This window comes from Copadichromis virginalis, linkage group LG23 (assembly GCF_057382275.1).
Source record: "Copadichromis virginalis isolate Kocher_CV1m ecotype Utaka linkage group LG23, C_Virginalis_male_GT1.1, whole genome shotgun sequence".
NCBI lineage: Eukaryota > Metazoa > Chordata > Actinopteri > Cichliformes > Cichlidae > Copadichromis > Copadichromis virginalis.
In genome coordinates this window covers 53,883,627-53,903,922 of record NC_140639.1, presented here as the reverse complement: position 1 = coordinate 53,903,922, position 20,296 = coordinate 53,883,627, and the positions used below count along the sequence as shown (strand labels likewise).

Here is a 20,296-nt window from a genome sequence, read left to right as displayed (position 1 = left end):
CAGCCCGTTATGTCTGTGTTTTCCCCGTGCTCTCTCTCCTCCTGTCTGAACCTCTGTGCACTTCCTGTTTACTTTGTGACTCTCACGCCTGTACATGTCATGTTCAGTTCACCCCGCCCTGTCTCGTTATGATTATCAGTATCACCTGTGTTCCCCGTGTGTGCCCACTTTCCTCGTTTACCCTCTGTGTATTTCTGTCTGAGTCTCCCTCTGTTCGGCGTCGCGTTCTCCCTCATGCTGTGTGTGATTCCCCTGTGTTCCTTGGTGAGCTTTATGTTAGTTTTTCCCAGTTTAGTTTTGTATTGTTTCTCATGGCCAGCAATAAAGCTGTGTTTTTGAGTTCATCCCCGTGTGTGTGAGTTTTGCGATTGGGTCCTCATCCTGCCTGCCACACAGCCGAAACATGACAGAAGAACGCGACCACAACATGGACCCAGCAGTTCACAACCCCTCCGCGGACCTCCAGGACGGCACGACCATGTCGGACTCAGCGGACATTTCAGAGGAGGTAGGGGAGGAGCTGAACCGGCTCTGCCGCATTATGGATCGCATCATCGGATGCGCGGATCCAAGTGTGGTTTCCACAGGATTGGCGGCCGTGGACACCGTTTTGTTGCGGGAGCCACGGTTGCGACAGCTCCCCCACCTCGTCGAGGCGTTTGACTCCCTGGGCCCCCTTAAGGAGGAGCTTCGTGCCCGTGCGCTGGCCCAGAGGGTCCTGAATGCCGCCTCAGCACCCACACCTCCGTCCCGTGAACGGGTGTCATCGCCGCTCTCTCAGGAGCCAGTAGCGGTCAGAGTTGGAACGGTGAGGCTCGCCACAGACACACCTTCCGCCCGCACCCCGCCGGCTTCCGCGTCTTCACCGCGGTCTGGCCGCACGGCGTGGCGCACGGAGACAACGGAAGCCATAGACTTTGGCGAGGAAGAGCGGCAGCAGGTGTTACGGGCTTATCGGGAGGACGAGCTCCGGCGGAAACCCTGGCTCATCCCGGAGGAGGACCTCTCACCTGCTGCACAGCCTACCAGCCGCTCGCCGTCTCCGATCCGCTTAGGCTATTTTTCGCCTGTCTCATTTCTGGCAAGGATGGGGGCGGACGACGGGGAACTCACCACTACGTCACCCTCTGTGTTGGCGCCATCAGCGCCCATCGCGCCAGCTTCCTCTGCTCGAAGGAGGCGGCGCGCCCGCCGCCATAAACCGGACAATGCTAAAACTACAAAACATGAAGTGGACGGCGGGTTCATTTTTGATAGAGCTATTTTTGTCGACCCTGAGCCTGCCATTTCTCGGACAGTTTTTTCTGAGCCTGCTCCTTTTCCTGCTCGTGTTTCTCCTCCCAGGCCAGTTCAGTTAGCTCCCTCGCAGCCACCCTCAGTTCAGTTAGCTCCCTCGCAGCCACCCTCAGTTCAGTTAGCTCCCTCGCAGCCACCCTCAGTTCAGTTAGCTCCCTCGCAGCCACCCTCAGTTCAGTCTCCAGTGTCCCCCTCAGTTCAGTCTCCAGTGTCCCCCTCAGTTCAGTCTCCAGTGTCCCCCTCAGTTCAGTCTCCAGTAGCTCCAGTGCCGCCTGTAGCGCAGGCCCCAGTAGCTCAGCTCCCCGCGTCTCCAGTAGCCCAGTCCCCGATAGCAGTACGGTCCGCTGGTCAGCTTAACATTCAGCCAGGGGTCTCAAATCTCTCTGGCTCTGCATCAGCTCCTGCTGGGAGCTCGGATGAGCTCATCCAGGACTCCGCGGCTCCCACGCCGCCATCTACCTCGTCAGCTGGAGGGGCCCGTTCAGCCTCCTGTCTCCGCTGGAGGGTCCGAGGGGCCCGTTCAGCCTCCTGTCTCCGCTGGAGGGTCCGAGGGGCCCGTTCAGCCTCCTGTCTCCGCTGGAGGGTCCGAGGGCCCCGTTCAGCAACCTTCCTCGTCAGCTGGGGGTTCAGGAGAACCGCACCAGCCTCATGCCACGTCAGCTGGAGGATCCGAGGGGCCCGTTCAGCCTCCTGTCTCAGCTGGAGGGCCCGAGGAGCCCGTCCAGCACCATGCCACATCAGCTGGAGGGCCCGAGGAGCCCATCCAGCCACCTTCTGCTACGCCTGGTCCAGCCTCTGCTTCTGCTACGCCTGGTCCAGCTTTGGCTTCTGCTCCTCCCGGTCCAGCTCCGGCCTGTGCTTCGTCTGCTGCAGCTCCGGCCTGTGCTTCGTCAGCTGCAGCCTCAGAGTCTTCATCCTCGCCCGGTCCGGCCTCTGCATCAGCTGCTCCTGCTCCGCCTGGTCCAGCTCCGGCTTCAGCCTCAGAGTCTTCGTCCTCGTCTGGCCCAGCCTCAGAGTCTTCGTCCTCGTCTGGCCCAGCCTCAGAGTCTTCAGCCTGTGCTTCGTCTGGCCCAGCCTCAGAGTCTTCAGCCTGTGCTTCGTCTGGTCCGGCCTCAGAGTCTTCAGCCTGTGCTTCGTCTGGTCCGGCCTCAGAGTCTTCAGCCTGTGCTTCGTCTGGTCCTGTGCCCACCGGGCCATGGCCAGCACGCCTGACACTGGAGAGCCGCCGCTGCCTTCCGCGCGGCCGGCCTCCTGAACTGCTCCGTCGTCTCCCTCGCCGCCGCCGCTGCCTTCCGCGCGGCCGGCCTCCTGAACTGCTCCGTCGTCTCCCTCGCCGCCGCCGCTGCCTTCCGCGCGGCCGGCCTCCTGAACTGCTCCGTCGTCTCCCTCGCCGCCGCCGCTGCCTTCCGCGCGGCCGGCCTCCTGAACTGCTCCGTCGTCTCCTTCGGCCCCCCGACCGTGTGACCCGTGAACTCTTGTGCCTGTGGGCTCTGGGTCGGCCCCCTGAACCTTATTTGGACTACGGTCATGTGCTCCTGTGTTTTCTGTTGTTTGTTTTGTTTCCCGTTCTGGTCCCTCCGTCCTGGTCCCCCGCCTCCCGCCCTGGGTGGGTTGTTTTCTGTTTTAGTTTTGTTTCTCGGGTTTGGGCTGTCGGGAGCCAGCCCTTTAGGGGGGGGTGATGTCATGGTCCTGGGCCATGTGGGCCCAGTATTCTTAGTTTTCATGTATTTTTGTATTTTGTTCTTTATTTAGGCCATGCTTCCTGGGTTGATCTGTTACGTTGTTCCTTATGTGTTTTCCCGTTGTGACTCTCACCCCCTGTGTGCCCCTCTGTGTATCTGAGCCCTCGTCTCTCCTTATGTTTTATTCCATGTTTCCCCAGCCCGTTATGTCTGTGTTTTCCCCGTGCTCTCTCTCCTCCTGTCTGAACCTCTGTGCACTTCCTGTTTACTTTGTGACTCTCACGCCTGTACATGTCATGTTCAGTTCACCCCGCCCTGTCTCGTTATGATTATCAGTATCACCTGTGTTCCCCGTGTGTGCCCACTTTCCTCGTTTACCCTCTGTGTATTTCTGTCTGAGTCTCCCTCTGTTCGGCGTCGCGTTCTCCCTCATGCTGTGTGTGATTCCCCTGTGTTCCTTGGTGAGCTTTATGTTAGTTTTTCCCAGTTTAGTTTTGTATTGTTTCTCGTGGCCAGCAATAAAGCTGTGTTTTTGAGTTCATCCCCGTGTGTGTGAGTTTTGCGATTGGGTCCTCATCCTGCCTGCCACACAGCCGAAACATGACAGCACCTGGGGTCTTGCCTGGTGTGATAGACCCCGGCCTCTATGGATCTTGTACTCAGAGCTTGTTCTTGTGCTGCCATGATTAGTGCCTCTGTGCTGTCTTTCAGTCCAGCTTTGTCCAGCCACTGGTAGGATTTCTGGATATCAGCCACCTCCTCTATCTGCCGGTGGTACATACCATGCAGGGGCCTGTCCTTCCATGATGGTTCCTCGTCTCCCTCCTCTTTCTTGGGTTTCTGCTGCCTGAGGTATTCACTGAGCACTCGGTCAGTTGGGGCCATCTTCCCAATGTATTCTTGGATGTTCGTTGTCTCATCCTGGACTGTGGTGCTGACACTCATCAGTCCCCGGCCCCCTTCCTTCCGCTTAGCGTACAGCCTCAGGGTGCTGGACTTGGGGTGAAACCCTCCATGCATGGTAAGGAGTATTAGATTATTCTGTTATTATATGTTACCTTATATACAGTGGGGCAAAAAAGTATTTAGTCAGCCACTGATTGTGCAAGTTCCCCCACCTAAAATGATGACAGAGGTCAGTAATTTGCACCAGAGGTACACTTCAACTGTGAGAGACAGAATGTGAAAAAAAATCCATGAATCCACATGGTAGGATTTGTAAAGAATTTATTTGTAAATCAGGGTGGAAAATAAGTATTTGGTCAATAACAAAAATACAACTCAATACTTTGTAACTTAACCTTTGTTGGCAATAACAGAGGTCAAACGTTTACTATAGGTCTTTACCAGGTTTGCACACACAGTAGCTGGTATTTTGGCCCATTCCTCCATGCAGATCTTCTCGAGAGCAGTGATGTTTTGGGGCTGTCGCCGAGCAACACGGACTTTCAACTCCCGCCACAGATTTTCTATGGGGTTGAGGTCTGGAGACTGGCTAGGCCACTCCAGGACTTTCAAATGCTTCTTACGGAGCCACTCCTTTGTTGCCCGGGCGGTGTGTTTTGGATCATTGTCATGTTGGAAGACCCAGCCTCGTTTCATCTTCAAAGTTCTCACTGATGGAAGGAGGTTTTGGCTCAAAATCTCACGATACATGGCCCCATTCATTCTGTCCTTAACACGGATCAGTCGTCCTGTCCCCTTGGCAGAAAAACAGCCCCATAGCATGATGTTTCCACCCCCATGCTTCACAGTAGGTATGGTGTTCTTGGGATGCAACTCAGTATTCCTCTTCCTCCAAACACGACGAGTTGAGTTTATACCAAAAAGTTCTACTTTGGTTTCATCTGACCACATGACATTCTCCCAATCCTCTGCTGTATCATCCATGTGCTCTCTGGCAAACTTCAGACGGGCCTGGACATGCACTGGCTTCAGCAGCGGAACACGTCTGGCACTGCGGGATTTGATTCCCTGCCGTTGTAGTGTGTTACTGATGGTGACCTTTGTTACTTTGGTCCCAGCTCTCTGCAGGTCATTCACCAGGTCCCCCCGTGTGGTTCTGGGATCTTTGCTCACCATTCTCATGATCATTTTGACCCCACGGGATGAGATCTTGCGTGGAGCCCCAGATCGAGGGAGATTATCAGTGGTCTTGTATGTCTTCCATTTTCTGATGATTGCTCCCACAGTTGATTTTTTCACACCAAGCTGCTTGCCTATTGTAGATTCACTCTTCCCAGTCTGGTGCAGGTCTACAATACTTTTCCTGGTGTCCTTCGAAAGCTCTTTGGTCTTGGCCATGGCGGAGTTTGGAGTCTGACTGTTTGAGGCTGTGGACAGGTGTCTTTTATACAGATGATGGGTTCAAACAGGTGCCATTCATACAGGTAACGAGTGGGGGACAGAAAAGCTTCTTCCAGAAGACGTTACAGGTCTGTGAGAGCCAGAGATTTTCCTTGTTTGAGGTGACCAAATACTTATTTTCCACCCTGATTTACGAATAAATTCTTTACAAATCCTACCATGTGGATTCATGGATTTTTTTTTCACATTCTGTCTCTCACAGTTGAAGTGTACCTCTGGTGCAAATTACTGACCTCTGTCATCATTTTAGGTGGGGGAACTTGCACAATCGGTGGCTGACTAAATACTTTTTTGCCCCACTGTATGTAATCAAAATAGTTGAATTAGAATACTGCTGTAGATCATATTATACCCTTTAATATAGAGTGTGTAAGCTGTATGTAGTTTAGTTCTCATTATACTTTTGAGTTAAAAGAACATATTCACTTATTAGTTTATTAGACAAGTGTGCATCACTCTGTATCCTTGATCTGCTGTGAATGTGTTACATGCTTAATTGTTGAATCATGAAGAGAAGATTGTAAGCAGGAGACTCTGTGTCTAAAGACAGGGGAGATAGATAGACCACATTCCACACCCCCACCGTACAGAAAGCAGAGAAACAACTGCCGAGGTCATAACTTAGGCGCTGTAACAGAGAAAAAATGTGATGTTTTGGCTTTTACGACTAGCTGGGGGCCACTAGAGACTATAAAAAGCTGAGCAACCCGTCACCATTTTGAGACATGTGCCTGACCCTCTGGTAGCATCTCTCCCGTCCGGACGTTGTAATGCTCTGACTGTTGAATTGTATGGAAATAAATGATTGTTGATTGAGCATTTATACACCGAGTATTGTCCCTCCTTCAGCCCAAAGATTCTTGTCTTTATGTCAGTGGCTTCTATCTCCTCCTTTGGCCAGCCTATTACCCCAGCAGGGTACCTGATCACGGGCAGGGCGTACGTGTTGATGGCCCGGATCTTGTTCTTACCATTCAGCTGACTCCTCAGGACTTGCCTGACCCTCTGCAGGTACTTGGTGGTTGCAGCTTTTCTAGCGGCCTCGTCATGGTTCCCATTCGCCTGCGGGATCCCCAGGTACTTGTAACTGTCCTCTATGTCTGCAATGTTGCCTTCTGGTAGTTCAATCCCCTCAGTTCTGACTACCTTCCCTCTCTTTGTTACCATCTGACTACACTTCTCCAGTCCGAACGACATTCCAATGTCATTGCTGTATAGCCTGGTAGTGTGGATCAGTGAATCGATATCTAGTTCACTCTTGGCATACAGCTTGATGTCATCCATGTACAGTAGGTGGCTGACAACTGCTCCGTTCCGTAGTCGGTATCCGTAGCCAGTCTTGTTAATGATCTCACTGAGGGGGTTCAGGCCTATGTAGAACAGCAGTGGGGACAGAGCATCTCCTTGGTAGATCCCGCACTTGATGGTGACTTGTGCTATGGGCTTGGAGTTGGCCTCTAGTGTTGTACGCCACATCCCCATTGAGTTCCTGATGAAGGCTCTTAGGGTCCCATTGATCTTGTACAATTCTAGGCATTCCAGTATCCAGCTGTGGGGCATTGAGTCATAGGCCTTCTTGTAATCAATCCAGGCAGTGCACAGGTTGGTCAGTCTGGTCTTGCAGTCTCGGCTGACTGTTCTGTCTACCAGTAGCTGGTGTTTTGCGCCTCTGGTATTCTTGCCAATCCCTTTCTGTGCCCCGCTCATGTATTGACCCATGTGCCTGTTCATCTTAGCCGATATGATGCCTGACAGGAGCTTCCATGTAGTACTGAGGCAGGTTATTGGTCGCTGTCCAACTCTTCATACTGGAGACCCTTTCTTGGATATCTGCCACTGTGATGGTTACTGGACCCTGTTAAGGGAGGTTGCTGTGGTCTGCCCTCAGATCCACTAGCCACTGATCATTGCCGTTATGGGTTGCGTCCTTCTCCCATATGCTCTTCCAGTATTGCTCCGTCTCCAGCCTTGGTGGTGCTGTTCTCTTATTATTATTGTTCCCTTGCCACTGAGAGTACACCTTTGCTGGTTCTGTGGAGAACAGCTGGGTTATTCTCCTGCCTTCTATCTCTCTGGAGTACCTCCTCAAGCGGCTGGCCAAGGCTGTGAGTCTTTGCTTGGCAGTTTCCAAGGCCTCAGGTATGGACAGCTTGCTGTATTTCTTATGCACCTTCTTTGTCGCACCTTTCTGCAACTCCGTTAGTTGGCTAACCTCCCTCCGTGCTACTTTGATCTTGCCCTCTAGCCTCCTTCTCCATGGAGGGTACTGCCCCTTGTGGCTGTTCAACTTGTAGCCAAGCATCTCACTGATCACTGCTGCCGTATTGTAGATCAGCTTGTTAGTGTGGGTAATCGTGGTGGGGGATGATCAGGGGAAGTGGCCACACATGGGAGCACAGCTGACACACATGAACCTAACGACAGGACCGGAGAAGTGAAACTGAAGACACTAACATTGAATACAGACTTTCAAAGTAAAACAGGAAACATGGAGATTAGACATGACCTGAACTAAACATAACCACGCAGACATGACGCACGAACCAGGGAGACTTAGTACAGGGGGAGATGACATAAACAACTAAGAAACAAAGGACTAAACAGCAACCTTGAAATTAACTAGATGAACTAAACTAGGGCACAAATGAATACCAAAATATATATAAGAACTCAAACACTGGGTCACAGACCCAGCCCATGACACTGTTTCACCCTTTTATTATTTCTTATCTTATGTGCAGCACTTTGTGATTCTGTCTAGAAAGGTGCTACATAAATACAATTATTTATTTGTTTGTTGTTTTTTGTTGCACACATTAAAACATGTCTTTGCACATAGTAGTAAATGATGCCCAAGGAGTCTTCTAATATTCAATTCAATTCAATTTTATTTATATAGCGCCAAATCACAACAAAAGTTGCCTCAAGGCTCTTAATAGGTATAGAGAAAAACCCAACAATCATATGACCCCCTTTGAGCAAGCACTTTGGCGACAATGGGAAGAAAAAACTCCCTTTTAACAGGAAGAAACCTCCAGCAGAACCAGGCTCAGGGAGGGGCGGCCATCTGCTGCGACCGGTTGGGGTGAGATAACAGAGACTTTCAGGAGAGAAACCTAATATTTAATAATCCACATTTCACTGTTTTACTCTTTAGTTCAGATGTGGATTATATATTGTTCTTTCTTTGTGATTGTTTATGTTTAAGTTGTTTATTGCTGGCTTTTAGTTTGTTTTTGTCTGTTTGGGAGCTGACACAGTCTCTATGGAGATGGCTTTTTGACGGGGTAGCATCAGGAGAGAAGCTCCAGAAAGTCGTGTTCCATGTTAAAAGCTAAAATATAACAAAAGAAGTTAAGCTCAACAAAACAAAACCTTTCAATTGCCCAACCCTATCTGTCCTCTCAACGGGTTGTATGTTTTCAATGTTTCCTTATTATTTTTGTCATAAAAATAAATCAAACAAATAAATCAAGCTGTGTGACAGCACCTTGCGTTTACGCCAGGCTGTGAACTGTCCTAAATCTACTTCCTTCATCCCCTTTTCAACTAGGATCCCAGTTTAATTTTCTTTCAATCCCAGTTTAAAACTATTCCTGACTTCCCTCAGTGTACACTGTAAACTCCAAAAGATACAATTAGCTTTTCCTGGTAAAAGGTCCTAGATTATTTTGTCAACCTTTGGAAACATCCTCTATAGAGTTCACCCGTTTCATCTTTAAAACTTAGAACTGGTTTCTTCTCCCCCTTTAACGGGTAGCACATATCCTGCCTGAACACTGTGTTTGGGCAATTTACATAACATAAAAATCCTGCAGCTATTCCTAGAGTCCCTCTCATTACTTTTATGCTCCCATTATAACCTGTGTCTAACAAGCTTTTGATCTTCTTTGCAATGTCAACAACTAGGTGTCTTTGTGCTCTGTTCTTCTCCTTTCTCTGGTTGGTTCCATTCGGTCTCGGGCTTCCAGGATTCTCGCCACCCCTGTGGCCGCTGTGGTCCTGAAATCTTAAAAGACCCTGGCCAACCCTTGTGATGGGGTGGCACCGCCCACCAGGCATGTGAAAGAAAGCCTGGCCTCTTTCTTCGACCGCAGGGATTAGACTACTCTTTAGCCGGTGCACAGATCAGGGGATTATTCTGCCCCTATTTTAAAAATCTGTGTGTTCTGGGGTCACAGCTGTGTCCCCTTTTTTACCAAGAGCCTTTCTATCCTCGTTGGTCTGGTGTTCCTAGATTTCCGGCAATCCTTTCGTGTTTATTGCTGTGCTTATATAATCCATCCTCTTGAAGTGCCTAGCCGAAGCCCAAACGCCATGACACTTGATCCCAGTTGCTGTCTTGGCACTCTCTGTGTATGTCTCCCCACGCTCCGAAACCCTGGCCAACCCTCGTGATGGGGTGGCACCGCCCACCAGGCATGTGAAAGAAAGCCTGGCCTCTTTCTTCGACCTCAGGGGTTAGACTACCCTTTAGCCGGTGCACAGATCAGGGGATTATTCTGCCCCTATTTTAAAAATCTGTGTGTTCTGGGGTCACAGCTGTGTCCCCTTTTTTTACCAAGAGCCTTTCTAGAGAACTATGAATAAGTTGCCCCTCTACTCCAAATTACTGTTTAATAGGCAATTTGTTCTTTACTAGTTTGTTCCGTGATTGTAAAATCTGGTATTTTTGCAAATTTGTCCACAAACAATCTAATGGAGGAAAAAAAAATTCCCAAAAAGACTAATTAAGATTTCTATCAGAGCAAAATTGAGCAGATTGAGAAGAAATCTCTTCTCAATCTGCTGTCCTCTTTTGCTTGCATCTTTTTTTCCATCTGAGACTGACATTATTCCATGTTAATTATTTTTTCTCCATGAAAAACACAGCAACTCATCTGATCCCAGGCCGCCAGGCCCACGAGCTCCGGATCTCAGCAGAAAAGTGCCAATAAAAGTTGCAGACTGATCCAGGTATCAGTCTGATACAGGTTCTAGTATGTGACGTCACTGTTGGAACACTGTTACGCCTCTGCGTAACCATGGTTACAGGGGGACGCTTTGGAGCTCTGCTGCTCAGCAGCCAAAGATTTCAGGTTAAACTCTAAAACCAAATAAAATCAATATACTGTATATGTGTACTGTGTACCGCGTAAGCGTTCATTTTCTGCAAGAGGCTGGAAAACGGACGGTTAAAAGGTGACCGATGGCAGCCATACTGAGGTGAGTTGTTGAGGATATGTCGAGCTGTCGATAAGCACGGCTGTTTTTGTGCTCTTATTTACTGTTAGCCTGTTTTGCTGGCGTTAGTGAAGCTGTTTTCAACTGGATGTAACATTGTTGAACTCTGATGATTAATGAATAAACTCTTGATGTGACGATGGTAGAATGTAATTGTAACCCTGTGTTAATTTAGTCGTTTGATGCCGTTTAATATCCAGTACATCTGTTTGGTGTTTTGTTTTTAACACGCCCTGGAATAATTTAAAGTTTTACAATGCCGGTGATTTACGACTCTTTCGCGACAGTCAGCTGGGGAGTAAACTGTGGGGTTCTCAGAGGTAGCTCAGGGTTAGTATTTGGACTGAAGGACTCACAGACACGTTTCATATTTAGCTCTATACATTTTAAAAATTAAAAAAAAAATTCCTGGCCAGCCATTTTCTTATTCACAAAGGCTGTATGGTTATTGCCACAGACGCTTTCTCTTACTACAGATGCAGGGTTTTGTGGTTTTACAACCCATGGACTGAGAAAGGACTCAATAAGTAATCTGTTCACATATTCCAGGGTTAAACACAAGTGAGTCTCAATTTGATATTAAGTGAAGTGTTGGGACTGATGCCAACATTTTCTTCTTTCTCCCTGTTTAAATCCCATCATATAAGGGACCCTCATTTTATCCTGCTACAAACATATTCAGCCAGTGTTATTTAAGTTTCCTGTAAACTACACATGTGAAGTGGATGTGAGAGAGGCTGTGATGAAGTCCTGGAGTTTTTAAGGATGTACGTGCTCCAGTCCAGAAATGTGTACGATATGTTGGACACAGGTGGTAAAGTGCTGTCACACCCTGAATAAACTGTCCTCTGTTCTTTGGTAAGCTGACATATTTGTTACATAATCATGTGGTTTCTCAGAGGGGAAGTGGGGATTTCAGAATACTGGAGCCCAAGGTTAGGTGCAATAATATTCAGCCGTAATATTAGCTTATAACTAGGTCTTGTCAGTTAGCCAGTGTTGTGTCAAAAAGTCATATCTGCCATAAGCTAATTCCCGGTATTTGTCAAAAACCAGTTGATCATATTTAAACTGCTATAGATAACTTTTTGGTCTATAATATGTGAAACATGTCAAATGTATCCCTCATGAGTGATATCGAGTCATCTTGTGCCACAAACAACATTCCTGTCACAAGGTAGAAGCTGCAATCACTTTTTGGCTTTTTTTACTTCTTATTCATTCATTTGACATTAAAATGACTGTTTTAAAGAGTAATCTGGCCAAGAGGACAGCAGAAATTGCAACAAATATAATAATAGTTCTCTAAACATATTTTAAGTGTCCCAAAAGGACTGGGTTGGTTTTGATATAGTTACAATAACACAGAGTTATAAATATACTTGGAAAAATGGGTCATTATTAAATTTGATATATACCCTTTTTAAATCATGTTCACTAAAGTCTATTTACCAATATAAGTAAAGACATTGGAAATCAGTTTTTGTCAGACGATGACTTTTTGGCACAACACTGGAGGTAAAACAGGTTTGATCCTTCATATCTGGAGTCTGAAGGTGCAGACATATATTCAGACATCTCTGGGATGTTTAGGAGTTTAGAATTTCTCTGGTTCATTGGCTTTATTCAGATAATTCAGTAATCACTCAAGATTAGTTCCCAAGTCCTCCTGAATTCAAAGAAATATTCAGGGTATCCGGCGCTGTGCTTTCCCACAGGTGAACTCAGGTGAAATGAAAGAAGTAGTGGATGCCCTCCTCCTCTGGCACAATGATAACTCAGAAAAGCTCCTTGGAGTAAGGAGATCAGGCTCAGAAGTGGTTCTTTCTAAGAACGTATATCTGTATTTATAAATGACATACTAAGGATGAGTAATGCTTAAATAATGAGGAAAGTAAGCAGTGACCAATGACACGTTTAACAATGTGTCATTGTTATCCACTATTCTGTTTGTTTATGAGTACAAGATGCTTTTTTCTATCAAATAACCTAAAAAATGACTGACTGCACCTTTAAAAATACTAACTTAAATAAACCAAGATAACCCAGCAGTCCATAGGAAATAATGTGTGCACTATGTCACTAAAGTTATTTTAACTGCAAATGTAAAAGTAAACATAAATGAACCAAAGAGGAAGTGACATGACTTTGAGGACAGATGTGATCAGGTGGAAAGTGCAGAAAGCTGACTGATGTCCATCTGTGGCTGCATTCAATGTTGGCCTGTCCTGTATCAGGCATTCAGGATTTTCTTTGATGGCCATTTAGCTCTTATGGCATGAACTTGCTCAGTGCATTATTATTGGCTTTTCTACAGTCTGATATTTGTTTACTAATTGATTGATACAGTGCTTTCAAATAAGTTGATAAATAAGATGTTAAAAACTTCATCATCATATCAAACATGATCGATTTGGAGCAAGTTTGTTTGGCACATGCTGATTGCATTCTAATTATAACCAGAACAGGAGGCGAGAGCAGAGAACAAGAGTGCAGCAGTTTGGTGAAAGGAACAGGAAAGGTGAAGAAGAGGTGAGCATCCAAAAGACGAGCAAGAGGACAGTTTCAAAGGAGACATCACGGCACAATAAAAGCTGTAAGAGCAGAGATTCATTCATGTTTTTACTATTTTTTCTTTAGGTTTTACTCCCGCTGCTTACAGTAAATCAAATATAAAGAACAAACAAGAAGAACTCAAATTGCATTGTTGTTCAGTATAGTTCTGTGACTTCAACCTTTAGCTAACGTATAATGTTTGACATTTTATTATTATTATATATATTAAAAAGGTGCTGTTACTGAGTGAAACAAAGATTTCAGGTCTGGATTTAGCCCCAGTGTTTTAAGATCCCAGCAGCGCTCGTATTTATGGCCACATTTTTAAAAGAGACGAGCTTTCTGGGTGCTGACTCACATGGGACCCCTTTAGTTCATTGAAACTTTAATGCCAGTTTAGTTTAAGACATTAAACTGGACACGTTTTGAATCAAATTGATAATAACAGAGCGATGCTGGACATAAGCAACTGCGTTAGTGTGACGCCCTGCATATTTGAAGGATTGCGATAAACTTCTGTTCTTACTGAATCTGTAACATTGCCTTGATCTGCCTACATCATTTTTTAAATAGTTTGCGTTGCTGAATGAGTTTTGTGTCACTGTGCACAGAGAAAAACTCACCTGATGTAGTGGTAAGGCCATGTTCACCACTAGATGGAGACAACCTGGCACAGGTATTTTCTCTACACACTAAATTTCACAATGAAAAGCCTTGGTGGGAATTTTTGTTTACATAGAAAGCAAAAGAAAAAATGTCTTGAGGTCTTTCCAGTGTTTCCAAAATTGTGCTTTGAGATACTATTAAATTCCATTCTTTTGAATTTTTTTGGCGACAGACAAAGACTGGACTCAGAGTGGTCAAGCTCCAAAAATGATCTTTATGTTTGCATTTCCGAAAATGGAGACCCGCCACACGAACACACAAGCTCAGGTCTGAATTCTTTGCCAGCTAAATCCGTATATATATTTCTGCACTGCGTCACACCGACACACAGTTTACTTAGTTCTGCTTTTTGTCTGGTTTCCTGTATTTTATTAATACGCCTGTGCAGCTCTGCACTAAAACTTCCTGTTCTCTGCAAAAGCATGCAGTTTCCTGTCAGTACTCTGTGACATTGTGCTCAAACTGGCGTTCTCCTAGTCTGGCCTCTATAAAACAAAAATTAAGAATATATATTTATTTCATAACAATACACATCAAAACTTCACACAGACAAACACACACACAAAACAACAAAATATGTCAAATTACATGCATGTCTCATTCGTTTTTTGAGAATTTCACCATTTTTACTTTTCATGGAAAATAACTTGTGTTATTCATGACCAGTGTTGGTCAAGTTACTTGAAAAAAGTAATCAGTAACTTATTACTGATTACTTCCCCAAAAAAGTAATCCCGTTACTTTACTGATTACTTATTTTCAAAAGTAATTAATTACTTAGTTACTTAGTTACTTAGTTACTTTTTAAAACCACGATTTACAACCTGAAGTTATAAAGCGATAGATCTTTCAGCCCAGTTCTACTTTTTCTACATAACCCATCATACAAAATGTAATCAAATGGAAAAGTCTCTTTTTTTTTAACTTGTTTTATCAGTTTTAATCTTTTAAGTTTATGCATCAAGCAAAAATTTAATTATATGCAACATTCTCTGACTTGAATAAATTAGTTTAACATTTAAACCTATTTTCTACATATTCCAGCACATAAAATAAAATATTTTTTGTGTTTACACTCACTCTTTCAAATAGATGCAAGTAAAAAACAGCAGAAAATAAATAAAGTCAAAGACTCAGCGGTCCTGTTGCTCTATTTTCACCTGTAAAGCAGGAGTAGGGCAGGCGGAGGTTTACCCTGGTGCAGGTGTGCCACGGTCAGTTGAAGAATCCGCGAGTGTCTCTGTGAATTTCCCATTACGTAGTAGCGCACTCGGTGCTTGCTTGGAAGTTTAGGGGGTTTTTTTCGCTATAAAAAGAAGTTTTCTTCCCACGCACGATGGACACTAATGTTTTTGTCACTTTTTATGGAATCAAACTCAAAGTAAGGTCAGTACTTCCACGCTTTAAACGCTGCACGCTCATACTCTCTCCCACAATCGATATGTGATCCATTGTTGATCTGCACACAGCTGTTGTCACTAACGGCGCACTCGCTTACGTCACTATCGTGAGACATTCTCGCAAAAAATCACGGTTTTAGTAACGCAGTAACGCAGCGTTCCTATGGGAAAGTAACGGTAATCTAATTACCGTTTTTGCAATAGTAATCCCTTACTTTACTCGTTACTTGAAAAAAGTAATCAGATTACAGTAACGCGTTACGCGTTACTGCCCATCTCTGTTCATGACATGATATCATTTAAAATAACTTTGTCAGGCCAGTGAATAGCTGCCACATAAGTATAAATCTAAATCATACATGTGGGTAGGGGTGCATAGTCAGTAAAAGTCGCCAAGTCTCTGCCGAGCTCCAAACCTGCTCTGCCACAGACAGAAGCATCAAAAAAGTGTGCTGGGAGCTTCATGGAAGGATTTCTTCAGCCAAGTATATCTATATGTATGTGGCCAAGAACCTTGTAGGGCATCTTAGCACAGTTTACTTGTGTCAGTTAGGTCAGCTAGTGGGATAGCAGAAAGGGCAGCCTTTTCATTATTTTATTGTAGAGTGACAGTAACTGCCTATGAGCTTCTAATCAGGCAGAAGTATTGACAGAAAAATACATTGATGAAAATCAAAGAAGAGAAAATTTATGTGATGTTCCATTTTCCTGAGAACTGATTGGCTGTGATGACTCCTTCAAGTACTACATGCTACTTTGTCCTGCTAGTTACGCCTGCTGTCTGTTCTCAGGCCTCCTCCTGTTTTACTGGCATATATCCGTCACCAGAGGGCTCCACTGACCTGCCTGCTGACATCAGAGCACACTCCTGTGTCATGTGACCTGGCAAAGCTGGACTCAGACCTGGCCCAGGCAAGTTAACCCTAACCCACAAACAATACACACATGCTTTCAATTGTGTAATTTCAGTGATCTAGGTAGCTCTGTTTTGGGAGTTCAGTTAACTCTAGAAATGTGTTTTGGAGTTTGTACGTGCTTTGTCTCTAGGGGCTACCACACATATTTATATATAAACATATATAAATAAAACCACTTTTTTTTACATCAGTAATTCCTTTTGTGCATAATTTTATATTATTGTTAATAATAAATTAATTCAAGCAACAAAACAACCTGAAGAGCCGGTTCGGAGCCGAAAGAGTCGACTCTTTTTAGTGACTCGAGCCGAAAGAGCCAGCTCTCTAAAAAGAGCCGGAAATCCCATCACTAGAACAGACACATGCAAGTTTGTCCGTGACCGCAGCCGCGTCGTCAGTGTTTTCTCCAGTCATTGGTCAGCATTATAATGTATGCAAATACCCACCCCCCCCCCCCCCCCCCAGCGCGACCCCTGACGCCAAAACAGTGCCAGCAGAGTGAAACTGAAAAATGGTTTGAAACCGAAAAATGGATTGAAACTGAAAAAAAAAATTGTAAGCGGAAACAAAGAAATTAGTTTCAATTAATTGTTTTTCACTATCAATTTTTTTTCAGTTTCAATACAAGATTTTTCAGTACATTTATTTCAGTTACAATATTTTTTTTCGGTTTCAATATTTTTTTTTCGAAGCAGGAGGTGTGTGCTCAACAGAAAGTCCATGCAGTGTTGTGTGAATCAGACCACATTTCCCATAATGCTTAGAGTTCCCAGCTAAAATAACCAATAACAAAGAGTCTCATGCTTAGGGTCAAAGGTCCTTATAAAACACCGTTCTGATTGGTCGCACACAGGCATGTTGCTTTCAGGAACCGTTGGAAAACAAATTATCAATCTCCACATTATAAGACCGTACCAATGAACAGTAGTAAGGCAAAATGGCCGTTCAAAGTCTGTAAAACATATAAACATACTTATCATGTCATGAGTATAACCCATAGAACAGTTTGCCATGACATGGGCTTCCTCAAAAAAGTTTCTTTTATGTTGAGCCCATCATGCTTGTCCATAAAAAGTCCTCATAATAACATAAATTGTCCCAATAAGTGGGTTAGAGCTTTCAGCTGCTCTGCTCCCAGGCTGTGGAGCTCTCTGCCCCCAGAAATAAGAAACATTGGTTCTCCCCCAGTTTAAATCCCAACTCAAAACTCATCTGTTCAAATCTGCATGTTCACTGTGAATCCACTGCTAATTTTACCTTGTGCTTTTGTTTTATTGTTCTTATTCTGCCATTGTTTTACTAAGTGTTTTATCCTATTGTAAAGTGTCCTTGGGTGACTTGAAAGGCGCTCATAAATAAAATTTATTATTATTATTATTAAAAAACATCAAATCAGAATTGGGCTTCAGATTGTAAACAATAATGGATGTACAGAGCTTATAATGATCCTCTGAGCTATGTACACAATCAAAATACACAAAAGGCACATCTTTTTATTGTCCAGTTCAGCTGATGCCCCTAGTTGGGGACCCCTTTTCCTCTCAGTTGTTGCAATGTGAGGACATAGGGTGACCCGAGTGGGGGGCCAGGCGGCACGGGCGGGTTAGGGGGAGCTCAAGTTGGGAGGTTGGCCACCAAAGGTGGCCAAACTCCATGCACAGTCCATACCTGTTCCCATCCCGGGCCCCCACGTCACTCACGGATTGCTCTCCAGGAGGGAAGTGTCCTCTCTTGTCCCGAATAAGGGGGTTGAAGCTGGGCTTAGGGAACCCAGAGGTTAGGTTTAGGACTGGAAGAAGATGGGGATTGAAATTAGGGCCCAATGTCCGGTTGGGGCTCCAGGCGGTTAGGTTTAGGGCCGGAATGAAGTCCCTGCATGGGGTTAAAGGGGGTTAAGGTTAGGGAAGGCCTCAGGGCCAGGAGTTTATAATGGGATGGCCATAAAAGGGCCTATACAAGTAAAAAGTGAAGGAAAAAAGAAAAAAGTAAAGAGAAGGGGAAAATTCACTTAATTGGAGTTACAGCACCCTCTAGTGGGTTGTATTGGGGTTAAACTCTCACATAATGGCATCTGAAGCCTCCCTCAAGCACAGAAATACATAAAATCAGTCACTCAAATTGGTTTCATGGAGATGCCCCATTAACATGATCATTCCAATGATCCAACATGTGCTCTGCAGTCTTGTCAGTCCAGCGGAGATTGTCTGATTCCATGCTGAATTTATCCGCAGGTAGTGCAGGTATGTGCTCCTTTAGACCTGTAATGAAATTGTTTATGTGCAATAATGTGTCTTGTTCTGTTTTGGGAAGAGCAGAAGAGAAGTTAATCACTGGGATATAAATGTCAGCTTGGGGGAACTTTTCTTGTGCCGACCTCAGCGTTCTTCTCAGCTCCGTTATTGGTGCATTTTTATCCCTCTGACGCCTGTTATTCAGGCCGAAGGAGAGAACCAGCTTCTCCACCGATGTGTCATAGTCTGCTTCATCTAGATGGATCTCTGCATGGCCCCATCTGGCTCCTGGGAAGCTGTCAATTTGTACTCCCTCCGCTACATATGGAGGGATCATGCCCACATTGGAGTCTCCGATGATCACCGATGCTTCCTTTGTGTGCAGTCTCCACTCTCTGAGCTTTTTCTTTGTGCTTGGGTGTCTCTTCCGGTGTTTGAAGACTTTAAGAGGTAACCCTAGGTAATGAATGATTGTGTTAGTGTACATATATTCAGGGGTGCACAAGTGGGCCGCAGGTGCGCATGCGCTGTTAAAATAAAGGATGCGCGCCAGATAAGAAGTTGCAACGCACGTTTGCTTACATAAGATTTTATCTTATGTACGCAAGATAAGGTGAGCTGGCTTCAAATGATTTTCACAGCATATTCTGCACCACATCTCTGTGCGTTCTTCATTGCTTTGAACCCAGCTCACCTCCTGCAACCACTTTTCTGAGAATACGCACTTCTTTTGCTGTTCGTACTCCTGCTGACATTTCTTTGGAAGTGGAGGAACACCAAAGTAATTTCTTCGGTGGCTGTAGCTCAGCAGATAGAGCAGGTCACCTACTGATCGGAAGGTTGGAGGTTCGATCCCAGGCTCCCCCAGTCTGGATGTCAAAATCCTGCTCCTCACATACAAGGTCTTAAATAATCAGGCCCCATCTTATCTTAATGACCTTGTAGTACCATATCACCCTATTAGAGCACTTCGCTCTCGCTCTGCAGGCCTACTTGTTGTTCCTAGAGTATTTAAAAGTAGAATGGGAGGCAGAGCCTTCAGTTTTCAGGCCCCTCTTCTGTGGAACCAGCTTCCAGTTTGGATTCAGGAGACAGACACTATCTCTACTTTCAAGATTAGGCTTCAAACTTTCCTTTTTGCTAAAGCATATAGTTAGGGCTGGACCAGGTGACCCTGAATCCTCCCTTAGTTATGCTGCAATAGACGTAGGCTGCGGGGATTCCCATGATGCATTGAGTTTTTCCTTTCCAGTCACCTTTCTCACTCACTATGTATTAACAGACCTCTCTGCATTGAATCATATCTGTTATTAACCTCTGTCTCTCTTCCACAGCATGTCTTTTATCCTGTCTTCCTTCTCTCACCCAACCGGTCGCAGCAGATGGCCCCGCCCCTCCCTGAGCCTGGTTCTCCCGGAGGTTTCTTCCTGTTAAAAGGGAGTTTTTCCTTCCCACTGTTGCCAAAGTGCTTGCTCATCATATGATTGTTGGGTTTTTCTCTGTATCTATGAAGCGCCTTGAGGCGACTTATGTTGTGATTTGGCGCTATATAAATAAAATTGAATTGAATTGAAGTATACTTGGGCAAGATTCTCTTTTGTTCTCTCTGTTGAGGTCAGGAAAGCGATTCCGCTCCCTGAAGACCAACACAGAGACTAAGGAGGAGCTTCTTCCCGCAGGCGATACGGTCTCTCAATCACACCACCACACAGTACTGACCCACACATATAGTTCTTACACACACACTGGACATTCTGGACATTGTTTTCACTTCATCACTTAAATCACTTTAAGCATATTTGCACTGCACAAGACATAATGTGGATTGCACAACACTGGTCACTATATTCTTCATTTCCAGTTAATACTTGTACAGCTGCTGTTATTGTGTATATATATATTTATTTATTTATATTTCTTCATACATTCGTATATATTTCTATACTGTGTATTGTGTA

General features: G+C 45.2%; 1 protein-coding gene across 1 annotated transcript; it reads left to right on the top strand.

Moving 5' to 3' along the window:
* The first annotated feature begins 478 nt into the window (after positions 1 to 478).
* Positions 479 to 16,111, top strand: LOC146682285 (uncharacterized). The gene is made up of 2 exons (XM_085448822.1): positions 479 to 1,242; positions 15,982 to 16,111. The coding sequence occupies exons 1-2, from the start codon at positions 479 to 481 to the stop codon at positions 16,109 to 16,111; spliced, it is 894 nt and encodes a 297-aa protein (XP_085304948.1).
* Positions 16,112 to 20,296: the final 4,185 nt, after the last annotated feature.

Excerpts from the sequence above, each read along its gene's own strand:
- LOC146682285 (XM_085448822.1), top strand. The coding sequence starts at position 479 with ATGTCGGACTCAGCGGACATTTCAGAGGAGGTAGGGGAGGAGCTGAAC. Across the intron at positions 1,243-15,981 it reads AAACATGAAGTGGACGGCGG|GCCTCCTCCTGTTTTACTGG; the intron begins GTTCATTTTTGA and ends GTCTGTTCTCAG.